We start from the raw sequence: 13800 nt of genomic DNA, 5'->3' as shown, positions 1-13800 counted from the left end.
TTGTTCAGATCTTCTATACTTTTGCTAAATTTCTGTCCACTTGTTTTATCAATTAGAGAGAGGTTTGTTAGTCTCTACCACTGAGGATTTGTTTATTTCTCAAAGTTTTTATCAGTTTTTGCTTCGTGTATTTTGAAGCTCTGATGTTAGGTGCATAACCTTTTAGGACTGTTACATGCTCTCAGAGAATCAACCACTTTGTTGTCATGCAATATCCCTCTGAAACCCTCCCTGATAAAGTTCATGATCCTAAAGTCTACATTAGTTGATATTAATACAGCTTTCCGGCTTTCTTTTTATTCCTGTTAGCATGTGAATCTTTTGTAACCTTTTGCTCGTAACCTATATTTTTATTTGCAAAATGAGTTCTTGTAGATACTACGCGGATGCCTCTCGTTTTTTCACCCACTGACAATGTCAGTCTTCTAGCTGGTATATTGAGGCCATTCACATTTCATGTGATTATGGATATAGCTGAATTAAAGTGTACCACTTTGCTAGCTGTTTTCCACTTGTTCCATCTGGGTTTTTGTTTCTTTTCTGCCTCATTTTGCTTTACATGTTTTAAGTTCCACTTTATCGCGTCAAATGACATTTATTGCTTCTTTAGAAACTAGTTCTGATAGCTGTTCTAAATTTCACAACATACATCTTTTAGAAATCAGTTTCTACCTCCAAATAATATATTGCTTCTGATGTAAGGCCTCCACAGCAGCACATTTCCAGTGCCTCCCCCAATCCTTTGCAGTATTTTAACATAGACCACAAAAGCAGAAGAGTATTTTTGCGTTAGTCGGTTACCTTCCAGGGCAATTAAAAATATGTAAAAAATAAAACTTCTTCATTAACTCCATTTCCAGTGCTTGTCATTTCTTTGTGTAGATCCAAGTTTTATGTCCGGTACCATATTCCTTCCCCCTTTAGAAATTCCCTTAGCGTTTCTTATAGACTAGATCTGCTGGCAATACACTCCCCGCCTAGTTTTTGTTTAAGAAATCTTTCAATTTCCTTCATTTCTGAAAGATACTTTCCACCACGTAGGGAATTCTGCACTAACAATTTTTTTGTCTTAAGACATTTTGTTTTCTAGTGTCCCCAGCATCTAAAAAAAATGCCTATTGTAATTCTTATCCTTGTTTTTCTGTATGTAGTCTATGTTCCTCTGGCTACCTTCAAGATATCCTCTTTGCTTTTGTTTCTGGCAATTGGAATATGATATTTCCAAGTATGTGGTGTATTTTTTCCCCAAGTATGTGGTGTTTTTATCTTGTGATTGGTTTTTATTTGGTTATTTTTTGTATCTATGCTACTTGGTGTTCTTCTTACCTGTGGAAAATTCTTGGTCGTTATTTCCAGTATTTCTTCTGGGATTCCATTACTCTTATGTTAGATCATTTGATAGTGCCTCAAGGTTCTTAGAGGCTCTATTCTACATGTTTCTTTCTCTTTGTGTTTCAGTTGACATAACCTGTATGTATTGATCTTCAAGTTTATGGATTCCTTTTTTGGGTGTGTTCAGTGCCCATCCAAGACATATTTACAACTCTAGTATTTCTTTTTGATCCTTTATTTTATGTCCCATCTCTATGCTATGATACCCATGTGGTTTTGCATGCTGCTCACTGTCCCATAGATTTTAATGTATTAAATTCCCTGTCGGGTAGTTCCAACATCTGTGTCATATCCGTCTCTTGTTCAGATGGCTGCTTTATCTCTTGGGAGTTTTTTTCCTTGCCTTTTCATATGTTGAAAACTGAGTATCTTGTGTAGGACAGTGGAGACTAGCATGCCTTTCCTTCTGCTGGGTCTGTGTTCGAGTTAACCTAATTTGTTGGCCAGGCCTAAGGTCTGCCGTTGCTATGGGTCCATTCAATGTCGTTAGAGCTTTCCAATTCCTCTAGTGACATTTTGTACTTACGTGGTGGCTGGTGCGCAAGAGAGCTTTGGGTTTTTTCCTATATCTGCTCCACTTGCAGCCTGTGGTCTTCCCCTGGTACTATGCCTTGGAGGCCTGTCTCTTGCGAGTTACTAGTTCCGTCAGCTAGTGCATCAGTATCCAGGGCTTGATCTCACTTCTGCCTGCAAGCACGTTTCTCCCTTAGATTTTAGGCCTGTTGGTTGCCACGTAGCCTCAGTACTCTGACATGTTCAAGAAAGCTCATGAATTTGCTGCCATATGGCTTTTTTCCTTCTCAGTTTGGAATGATGCTCTTTCCATCTCTCCCTGAGCAGAAACCAAAGCACGCTCACCCTGAATGAGTTCAGTTCATCGATCAAGATCTCTCCCTCAAGCACTACCACCCCAGAACTGGAACATTTTCCCCAATTTCTCTAGCTGCTTCTAGCAACTGGCATCAGTATATAAAGCTGATGAAAGGGCTTTATATCTTTGTTAGTCCTTGGCTTCCCATATTAACTTTTGAAAATTTCCCATTGTCCTCTATTTCAAAGCCTAATCTGCCCTCTTAAGAAAAGTAAAAATATAAACTTAAAACCTTATCTTCTTGTTGGCTCTGGCACCCTGTACGTAAGCTATGTACACAAGGACTACTTACTATTTTCCTTTTGATTGGACTTATTTCTACTCAATTTCTAATATTTAAATTATAAGATTATCCTGAAGCTGCATACTTGTTTCTTTTGAGTAAGTTGTAATAAAGATTTTTTTACTAGCTCTTTAAACTTGTAGGTCTTGAGATGTTAATAAAATCAAGATGCCCAAGTAACATTAGTTCTCCGAAGCTCTATCAAATGGCAGATCTTCCCTATCACCCAAAAGACACGCCCTATGTGTGTTAGAGTCAAATACAGCATATAGCTAAGTAGTAGGATAATGTCAGTTTCTAGAATAGCATCATAAATGCACAGAATTAGCTACAACTTGAATACAGCCTTTAAACCATGATAGTGATGGCACTTCCAGGCCAGTGGTGGGTCATACGAAACTGAACAAAGCAGAAGGTAAGAAAGGATTTCCACTCTGACAAGAAATATAGAGGTCAGGACAAAAAACTGTGGCCCTCACATGAGGTCCTAGGCCTAAGCAGCAGTGAGCAGCACAAAGTGGACCACTTTCTTTAAATAAAGAAAAGATGTACAAATTTTAGCCGTCAAATCTCCCTAAAGAAGTCCCAATGCTAGGACATGGGATAATAACATACAGCAAGTCAGATACTTAAGGTAGGAAATCTGATGGTTTCAAGGGACAAAAAAAGTTGTTTCTGTCTCGTGCCCTTAAAGCTACAGCAAAAGAAACAAGCAGAGTGCTAAACCTCCTACCAAGGCAACAAGAAAAACCCATGGACTGGGCATGCTGTATCAGGAGGGCAGCCTCAGGGCTCCCTGTGATACCACCTGAAAGAGCAGTGGTTGGATGTTTTTGTTGTGTAAATCATGGCAAGTACTGAAGGATATAGCTATGATTATTTTTTATTCTTATTGACTTTAGAGAAGAAATTTCACCCCTACTGTGTAAATACCCACATCTGACAATGATAGAGGCCATTAATAATATTCTGGTGACCAAACCTATGATGACTTCCAAAGTTATATTAACGTTCAGGAAGACAAGTGAAGGGAAAACTAACTAAACTAAAAAAGTTAATATAACTTGGTCTCTACGTTATATCACAGATCCTTCCTCTGCCATGTAATGCCAGTAGGTTAACTTTTCTAAACAATGTCAATCATCATGATTGATCCAATTCCTTAGGAACATTCCTTACCTCATAAACATGTATTTAAAAAAAAAAATCCCCAATTTTACATTCAGTTGAGGTCATAAATATTCTTCATTTGTTCTAAATGACAGAATTATCATGTTAATGTACTTTTTAAAATCTGAAACATACTCTAAAATTAACTCTTTTGGGGCATCAGGGTGGCTCAGTCTGTTAAGGTGGGACTTCGGCTCAGGTCATGATCTCACAGTTCGTGAGTTGGAGCCCTGCTTCCGGCTCTGTGCTGACAGCTCAGATCCCAAAGCTTGCTTCCCAGATTCTTGGTCTCCCTTTCTCTGCCCCTCCCCCACTTGCGCTGTTTCTCTCTCCCCCCCCCAAAAAAAAATTAAAAAAATTTTAATTAACTTTTTTGATTTATAGATACCTTATTCGGAAGAATCTATGAATCTGCTGGTGTTACCAAAAACATTAATTCTTTAGTGGAAATACACGGAAATACACTCTAATACCATTTAGCTTCCCGAGCAGTATTTGCTGCTGCCATTATCATTATTGCTCTCGTCACCGGGGCAAGGAAAGGTGAAAGGTGACAGCACCGGCCTGTGGCTTTCTGCTCACACGCCCACGTCACCCCAGGAGAGGGCAGAGCCGTGGGAGGAGGTCTGGGCGCTGCCCCGCTGACTCACCGCCAAGCCGTCCTGTGCGCATCGCCGTTACTTGCTTATCTGGTGACTTGGCCATTGACTCAATGTAGAGCTGCTGACCGAGATTCTTAATTTTGTTTAGACTGGCGGAGACCTGCTGCAAAGTCAGCTGAGGGAAAAGAATGAGAGAAGGTGCTTCAGAAATTATAAACATGTACATTAAAAGATACACGAACAAAACACACGTAACTTCCGGTTCTCTGAGGACATGGCGGCTGAGAACAACACAGTGACCACGTTAACTCACTTTCCTCCCCGAGCCTCGGCACGGCCAGTACAAATGAGACTTCACACACGTCTATTCGCAATACGGTAATCTTTAGAAATCGTACAATAAACCCAAATATCACCTTCCAAAGCTGGTATTTTCTTTTAACAGCCATTGTTTCAAACCAAAACGGGGTAAGCATGGCGTCTGCGATAGAGTAAGGTCCGGAATCTCTAACAGGAAGTCACAGGCGCTGAGGTGCAGGAGCAGCGCACACGCGCTCCCAGGACGCAGAGGGTGGAGGGCGCGCCTGCGCAGACGCGACGTGGCTCACGTACCGGCTCCCCGTGCGCGTGCGCAGCGCGGGGCCCGCCGGCCTCACCAGACGACGCGCCTCCGACGCGCTGCTCCTGCCAGGTACTGCCGCCCGGGGACAGGCACAGCGGCTGGCACCCAGAGTGTGTCTGAGATCACCGAACGCGAAGCTGAACGCTTCCGAAATCCTCCGTGCGGTGTGTGAAGCTCCATGCTGCCGGCCCGAGGCTGACAAAAAAGACATTCCTCTCTCGTTCGGCTAACTCTCAAGGGCAAAGTCTAGTTCTCTAGCCCGGTGGACATTTCTAGAACGACAAGTCTTTACAAAGCCACACATGGTTATAAGAGAGGTCACAAAATAGGACAGTGAACTCTAGTAGTTCTTTATGCTGAGTTTGGAACAGACGGAACAAATTAAATACCATACTTTTTTCCACGAACTTCCTTCACGAACCCTAGAGACTTTACAAAAGACGGTTTGGAAGCTACGGCGCGCACGGTTTTCTGTGTGACACCATCAGTCAACGCTTCACAAGCTTATTAGTTGGGTCTCCAGTAGAAATCATTTTTGGCATCTGCTTTCAAGAAGTGGTTTTTGCCACGTTTGTTTTGGAGTAACCAGAGATGCTGAGACCTGCCATCCCTCTGCCCCCATCCTTTACAATTAGAATTATTGTTTAAAAAAATACGGCAGATCCCAGAAGTTGAGCACATGGCTAGTGTTGGAAATACAAGAAGGATGTTCTCATTTAGAAAGAGCTTCCTTGTCTTACCTGCCTACTATGACTCGATTTGCTTAGAATGGGATCTTAAAAGAATGTTCTGTGCGTTTCAGTCAGGAACAAGATTAATAAAACTGAATTTAAAAAACAACCAGGAAAACAAAAACTCCTGGAACGCAGACGGTAAAGATTTTTCTCTCCTTGCGGTGTACCTTTGTGAAGTGACTTCACTATGAGCAAATGTTAAAATAAAACACGACTATGGAAATTTTGTGTTTGCTTTTTAAAATCTCTCTTTACCTGTAAGAGAAGTTTGTGAATTTGTTCTTGCAATTCTGTTACATCTTTGTCATTATGGTTCGTCTTTTTTATTCGGGTCGCGAAAACATCCTCATTCAGCGGACTCCTACAAGGTGCCAAGTGAAAGATGGAGTCAAGCAATTCGAAATGAATTTACAATAAAGTCTAAGGTGATTTTTTTTTAATTTTTAAAATTAAAAAAAATTTTTTAACGTTTTCAGGGGCAGAGAGAGAGGGAGACAGAATGGAAGCAGGCTCCAGGCTCCGAGCTGTCAGCACAGAGCCCGATGTGGGGCTCGAACCCACGAACCGTGAGATCATGACCTGAGCAGAAGCTGGATACTCAACCAACTAAGCTACCCAGGCACCCCATGTCTAAGGTGACCTTTAAACAGAATGTTCAAATAATAAATCTATATTTACACAAAGCAACTCTCAGACTTCAAACAGAAAATATAAAGCTAAAATTCCACTTATGGAGGCAGAGAAAATACTAAGAAACAAATGAGACATTAAGAGGCTTCTCTGGCTTGTCTAGAGCTCTAATCTTTCTTTCCACAATTGTATCAGCACTGAATTTGTAGAAACCTAAAATCAGTGACGAGTAACCTCTCTACCTACCAAAGTATCTTCACCAGCTACTGGTTTCAAAATTCAACATTAACTCAATAACCTATGCTAGGAATTTTAAGACCCTAGGTCTGCCAAACAACATTTAATGTTTAACGTACCCAAGCACTTCAGTTATGTTATAAAGGTGGTTCTGCCACCCACCTATTGGTGAAAACGTGGCTGTCATGGTACCCTTAGTCTTGTTTATACTAGAGCCTTTTAAAACTACTACCTGAACACAGCCAGGGGCAGAAATGCCAGCAGAAATCATCGCGAAGAAGGGAAGGAACTGACTTCTATGCAGGAAATGACTTCTATGTATCTTTTATAACACACAGCAAGAATAACATTTTCTAAGCCCTTCCGACGTGACAGGCACCGTTCCGGATGCTCTAGCAAGTATTACGTCCTTCACCAGAGTTGAAAACTTGCCCGAAGTCACCTAGCTGGTGAAGTCTAAGCAGGTATTCACAAAGGGACCAGAGCCTGGGCTCCAGAGTGCACGTTTGCTACGGTGGCGTACTGCCTCTTGGTACCTGAGTAACTAAGGTACCACTGATATGATCTACTGAGTCAGGCATGTATCTCCTGAGTCCTCCAAACCCTACAAAGCAGGAATCATCGTGACGCCAGAGAGGTCTGGACCCTTGCCGAGTCACCTGACGCAGAAGCAGTAGTCAGGGTTCCAGTCGACATGCCTGACTCCAAAGTCAACGCGTTCCTTTTTCCATTCTGCCATAGCCACTGTTTCTCGCAACTTAAACACACAGCCCAATTCCCTAAAAACTGAGCTGCTGTCCCAAAGACAGAAGTAATTATCCACAAACCACAGGATGTCAGCAGCATCAGTCAGGAAGAGCTCTGCCTCCGGAGACCACCTCCCTCTTTGTCCAGACCCCGCCCCCCCCCCCCCCCCCCCCCCGGCAACGTCGACTCCCTCGGTGCACAGACCGTGGATGGTGCCAACCAATGTCTATCAGCACAGCATCATGCATGTGGTACGTAAATGGCAAGCCGTACTGGAACGCACAGCCTGGCGCACTGTATGCGACACTCCATTGGTCTGTTGCCTGTGCCTCCCACTGCCACACGAGCACTGTGGGGTGAGGCTCTCTGGTCGATTTTGTTCACCTCTCCAGTGCCTCCAACAGTGCCTGGCACGTACAAGCAGGAATAGGTCAGTGAAGGGGCAGGCTGGTTGAATAAAGTACATCTGATTTGTGATCAACGCATCCGTCCACTATGAGCTTGAATACCTTCCAAAAATGTTTGGGTTTTATTTTTCAAGTGAAATTCCGAAATGGAAATAGGGCAGACTGCTTTGTATTATGAGATTTACGTATTCCTGTTGGTGAAACTTTCTAGAAAGGGAAGTTGTATGTTCAATCACTAATCATGAAACTCAAGACGATTAATGTGGAGGCTGCAGAGACAGGGCCTTTGTGGGCAGCGGCAAATGCCGGGCAGCACCAGGGACGGAAGGAAGGTGCACGAAGAGTCAGGGAGAAAACCTGGTTCTCGTCTGCACTTTGCAACTTCCTCCCCTCAGTGACCTCTGCCAGGGTTACTCTTTCGCCGAACACGGATTTTAAGTGTAGAATGAGAGGAAACAGCACATAACCTGCCTGCCCACAGACAGGGTCCTGCTAACTATCTACTTCCTGCTTCAACTGCCACACTCTCCAAAGCTCTGCTCACAGGTGACCGTGCCACCTCCATATCCTGGCTCTCCTGCTACGCTAGGGGCCCTGTGATGGTAGAGGGGACGTCTATCTGGTTTACCATCTCGTTCTCAGCGTCTAGCATGATGCCTGACACAGCCAGGGATCCCTAAGCACTTGTTAAAATCATTTTATAAACACTATGGACAATTACCTTACAATTATATTACAAGATTAATACTTACTAGACTCTGAATACTTCCCTTACATAATTCTGAAAACTGAGATGCAGACACAGGTATAATTTTTTTTTTTAATCTGCAGACGTGGGGAGCACTTGGGTATCAGTTAATAATAAAAAAACTGAAAGGACACGTGGGGCATCTGGGACGTGGCTCTGGCACTGACAGGGAGGGTACGCAGACCAGTAGACAGACAGATGTCTCATGAAAGCAATCATACCTGCCCTGGGGTTTCTCACAGTCATACTAAGCAACCACCTGCTTATTTTCACTTCCCCACAAGTTTTCCTACAGAAAAAAAATGTCCTTTCTGACCAACGTGAATAACACTGGGCAGTCATATTTCTTATCCTAATTATTACACTAGCTCCCTAGCACAAATTTGGTCTCATGAGTTAGGGCGGCATGGAGCCCACTTCTCTGCTTAGGGTTCCAGATCTGCTCTGCTGAGGGCTGAACCCAGACGTACACCGACGCAGGAGGACCTTGGGACCTCTTCCTGCCACGGCTAGGTGCCCTCTAGTACAGTATGAAGACATGGCAAAGTCAGTCTTACCGGCAGACCTACTGCTCTCAGTTTTGCGCTCATGTGCACAAAGCTGTATAACAAAACACAGAAGACAGAATTAATTTCTCAATCTCAGCAGGATCCTGAAGAGTTAAGTATAATTTCCGTGCTTCAAAAACAAAGACTTCACGGTCTTTGTGAAGAGCCTACGGCCCAGCTGAGAAACTTGCAGGTCAGTTTTAAATTTTAAACCAAAAAGTCAAGAGGCTCGGAGTATTTTAGGGGACAGGAATGGCGGGCCAGGTTGTTTCAGGTCCATTTCACAAGGTCCTGTCACACGGACGAGCAGCAGCCATCAAAGAGGCTTGAGTCAGCCGTGCTGGGCAGGAAAATAAAAACTAAAAAGCATCGAATTTTTTAAAAAATAAAGATTTGAGGGGCGCCAGGGTGGCTCAGTGGGTTAAGCGTCTGACTCTTGATTTAGGCTCAAGTCATGATCTCGCGGTTCGTGAGTTCAAGCCCCACATCAGGCTCTGTGCTGACAGTGCAGAGCCTGCTTGGGATCCTCTGTCTCCCCCTCTCTCTCTGCCCCTCCCACACACACACTCTCTCTCTTAAAATAAATAAACTTAAAAAAAAAAAAGATTTGATAAAATGGACACAAATAAGTGGAATTTGATAGCAGAAGCTGATACAAAAAATTTTACACACTCAGTAAAGAGAACTTTAAAATTCAGAAGAGAAAAAAAAAACAAAAACCCTTATCTCCCCATTACCTTACACATAGCCAAAATCTGTATTTTAATGTATTACCTTTCTTCTTCTTTTTCCTGTTTTACAATGTTTGTGTGTCTTTTGAACATGTTATGACCATATGGCATCAGCAATTTTGTATGCTGCTTTTTAAGTCTAATCTATTATCAATTTCTCATGTTATATAATCTTTGCAAAAATTTGTATTGACCAATAACACAACATGTCAAATATTCCAGAACTTTCTTAATGATGGGCATATAAGCTGCTCTAAGTCTGTCATTATGATTGAACAATGGTGCAAAAGATGTCTTTTCTTTGTAAAGCTTTTCTGTATTTAGGCATGTTGCCTTAGACTGTTCCCATAAGGGAATCATGAGGTCAAAGTGGTAGAAATCTTTTAAGGCTCTTGACGCGTACTGCCACACTGTGTTCCAAAAGCACTTTAAAAACATTCTGTGCTTTATTCGGTTTATGTGTCAATTGATTCAAAGGGTGTCAGTGGGTGGAAGAATATTATTTGGTAAAAAAAAGTCCTTCTATAAAACACCAACACTGATGGACTTACGTTCAAACTTTATGCCGACCGATGATGAAAGAAACCTTCTGGCTCCACGGGTTCACGAAGCTGGACCAGCTGGAGTCCGATATGACGTAATCTCCATTTTGGGTACGGAATCGAATGGGTGAGTGTTCAAAGGGAGGGTGGCCTGCATACTTCAAGACTAAATAAGAGAATACGACGAGATTAGAATTTATTTAACGCAGGTATTTATTGCAAATGGCTGTTCCCAGGCATTTAGTAAGGTTTTCAGAAATGTCCAAATAGAGAAGAAACTGTTTTGGTAGCTTCAACACACTGCTTACCTGTTGAAGGGTGAGCTGTAGTGATTAGACCTTAAGAGGAGCTCTAACAAGAAATGAAATGGAGAGTCGGAGCAGATGAGCGGTTGCTCCTGTAAAGAAGCAGGCCCTCACCTTTTTGGTGTATGGCAACCATGAGAGAACGGTCTTCGGGGTGCATGTACGCCAAGATGGATGTCCCCAGCAGATCCTGAGGTAGGTAACCCGGCAGAGACACTGCTCTGGGAACACACACAGCACGGGCAGCAAGCAATTTTCATACTTTATACACTTTTAAAAATACTTTTTTACTTAATTCTAAATACGAAAGAAAAAAACAGGTACACGGAAGATGTCATTACCGCATTTGTAAGAGCAAACCACCTGAGTGCCCACGCTGGGGAAATGGTTACACAATCTAAGAAATGCTGGTCATTGGACAGAGTGCATCAAAATCACCCGCGGAACTTGCTACAAGACGATTCACAGGCTCACCACAGGCTAAGTCAGGGCTGCTGGGGTAAGACCAGGAATCCGCATTTTTAGCAAGTTCCTCGTGGGTCTCTGATGCCCCCCTACTTAAAAAAAGTTTACAAAGATCACACCATAATGCAGAAAAATGTTTATGATGTCAAATGAATGGGGGGGGGGGCTACAAATTTACACGGCATGGTTAAGACTGTACATAAGCAATGTCGCCTAGAAGGTGATGACAGACAGACAACCGGCACGCAGAAACGTGAGGTTCATGGGAAAGCTGTGAATTCAAAGTCTTCAGGATGACTTAGGAAGACCCGACCCCATAAATGTTTTCTGTGTGTACAAATGCACAAATACTTTCTCATGCAATAAATGTAAACCGTTAAATATCTCCAGCTAAACGTTCTTACTTTCTATAGATGACATTATATGGAGTATTTCACTGTTATTGTTTAGTTTCAGGCTGTCTACTATTAAATAAGCCTATTTTCAGATGTTAAGATTTTTTAAAAATCAAAACGAATAACTATGCGAGCTTTTCTGACTCTTTTGCTCTACACTTACGTGTGCCGTGGTGCACTGATCCCCAGATTTTCACGTGTCATGAATAAGTAAAATTTAAAAATAAATGTGGGGGAAAACAGAGGGTACTCATCAGGGGATAACAATGTTTCTTTTTCCAAATCAATTTATTTAAAAAACAATAATAAGGAACAACTACTATCTACTATCACTCTTCTTTAAGACTCTTTTTATACCAAAAAAGTAGAAAGGACGGAAGTTCAAAATACGTAATAATGTTTTAAATTAAATAAACTTACCTTTACCAAAAACAAAAACAAAAACAAAAACAAAAACCTGTTCTTATTTTTCCTTTGTTTCCCCCCTCACTTCAGACTAATAAACATTTCATCAGAGCCTGGTTGGGGAAGCCCTTGTCTGGTGGAAATCACTTTGGCACAGGAAGTAGGAGGCCAGAGTTTTGGTCCCATTTCAAACACATCACATACTATGTGGCCAGGTTCATTGTTCTCTTGTGTGAAATAGAACAATAATTAAGTCCTGACTTACCTAAAGCAGACTATTGTAAAATCAAACATAACTCTGAAATCAAATTTAAATCTGAGAAGTAGAATATGCAAACTACTTATATTAAAAATAAACTGCAAACTAACAGAAATCAAATGGGCAAATGGATAGATGTCTGTTACATAATGTAGAGGTATGTAAACGTAATGTAAACGTTCTCACATTTTTCTCTATGTCTTTCAGGCCTAAAGAGGTACTTACCTTTTGTCTATTTCAAGAAAAACACACCCTGGGGTGTGTGTTGTGGTAAAAATTCTTTTATCCATCGGGATTCGAGGAGTTATGAAAAACAGAAAGACTCACCTAAAGGCAAATATCTAATTAGTCATTTACTTAACTAACCACTTACATTAAAAAGAAAACAATATCTCTATATGAAATGATAGAAATGTCACTTAGGGCGCCTGTCTTTCAAGTAGCCAAAGCTATGGTTAAATTATAATTTTCATTAACTCCATTTTAATTAAGTCAAAATGCAATGCCTAATAAAGTTAATTTAATTTTCTTTCTTTCTTTTTTTAAGTCTTCCCACCCAGTGCAGAGCCCAATGCAGGGCTCAAACTCACGACCCTGAGATCAAAACCTGAGCTGAGATCAAGAATCAGAAGCTTAACTGACTGAGCCACTCAGGTGCCCCTAAAGTTAATTTAATTTTTTATTTTTTTTTAATGTTTATTCATTTTTGAGAGACAGAGCATGAGTGGGGGAGGGGCAGAGAGTGAGGGAGACACAGAATCCGAAGCAGGCTCCAGGCTCTGAGCTGTCAGCACAGAGCCCGACGCGGGGCTTAAACGCACAAACCGTGAGATCAGGATCTGAGCCCAAGTTGAATGCTCAACTGACTGAGCCACCCAGGCGCCCTCCTAAAGTTAATTTTAAGTAATTTGTGTACACGAAAAGCTTACTCACCACAAAGAATCCAACAGTCAAAGCAAGGGGAAATTAAAGGTCAGGACTAGAAAGCGTGGCTGTATTTGGTGGTTGTGTGTAACTGAGCACCCTGGATTTGGTGTCGGAGTGATTCGGAGATTTCAAATCTATGTAATATAATTGGTGTGGCCAATTCTGCTGTAATTCATTTTGCAAGTGGAGTGATTTGAAATCACGCACAGTTTCATTTGCAAGACACGAGAGGTGAATGGAGTCACCCACGAATACACAAACACACGCACACCCCTCAAACACCTATGGCTACCTCTGTGCGCTGCGTGTTACGAGCCATGCCCGTCCACGTCTGACTTCACACAACCTTCCTTCCACCCCCCCTCCTTCCACAGTAACTCAGGAGCCGTGGCAGGTGCCAACACCCACAGCCACAAGCCATCGCGGGGCTTTTTCAAGGTGAGGTGCCGTATTTACTGCAGCGACTGTGTATTTCTTAACCATTTAATGTGTAAAACCGTTACTGTTTTTATTAGATTCGTGTCTTATTTTTAATGTGCAGTTAAGTGTTTTGAGTGTTGTGCCCCTAAAACCCATTTTTCCCATAAGCCCTGTGGTTTTGTGCATGTGTGTTTGGGGTTTATTTTGCACAGGACAGTAATTTTTAAGGAAGCAGATGTCAGGTTACAGCAGAGCGGACTGTAATTGCAAATAATAAATGTAAGCTACTTCCGTACCAATGCATGAATTTAGAAATGTAGTTCTGCCATCAGAAGATATAAACTATAGTTTTTACTCAAG

At 42.0% G+C, this 13800-nt stretch overlaps 1 protein-coding gene across 1 annotated transcript in view; it reads right to left on the bottom strand.

Moving 5' to 3' along the window:
* PER3 (period circadian regulator 3) overlaps positions 1 to 13800 on the bottom strand; it is a 59557-nt gene that overhangs the window by 32110 nt on the left and 13647 nt on the right. The window contains 5 exon segments of the mRNA XM_045035037.1: positions 4367 to 4493; positions 5930 to 6035; positions 10274 to 10430; positions 10684 to 10790; positions 12319 to 12397. Coding sequence (XP_044890972.1) covers positions 4367 to 4493; positions 5930 to 6035; positions 10274 to 10430; positions 10684 to 10790; positions 12319 to 12397 — 576 coding nt within the window.

This window comes from Felis catus, chromosome C1 (genome assembly GCF_018350175.1).
Source record: "Felis catus isolate Fca126 chromosome C1, F.catus_Fca126_mat1.0, whole genome shotgun sequence".
In the NCBI taxonomy this organism is placed as follows: domain Eukaryota; kingdom Metazoa; phylum Chordata; class Mammalia; order Carnivora; family Felidae; genus Felis; species Felis catus.
The sequence above is the reverse complement of the archived record's forward strand: the minus strand, read 5'-3'. Positions and strand labels throughout refer to the sequence as shown.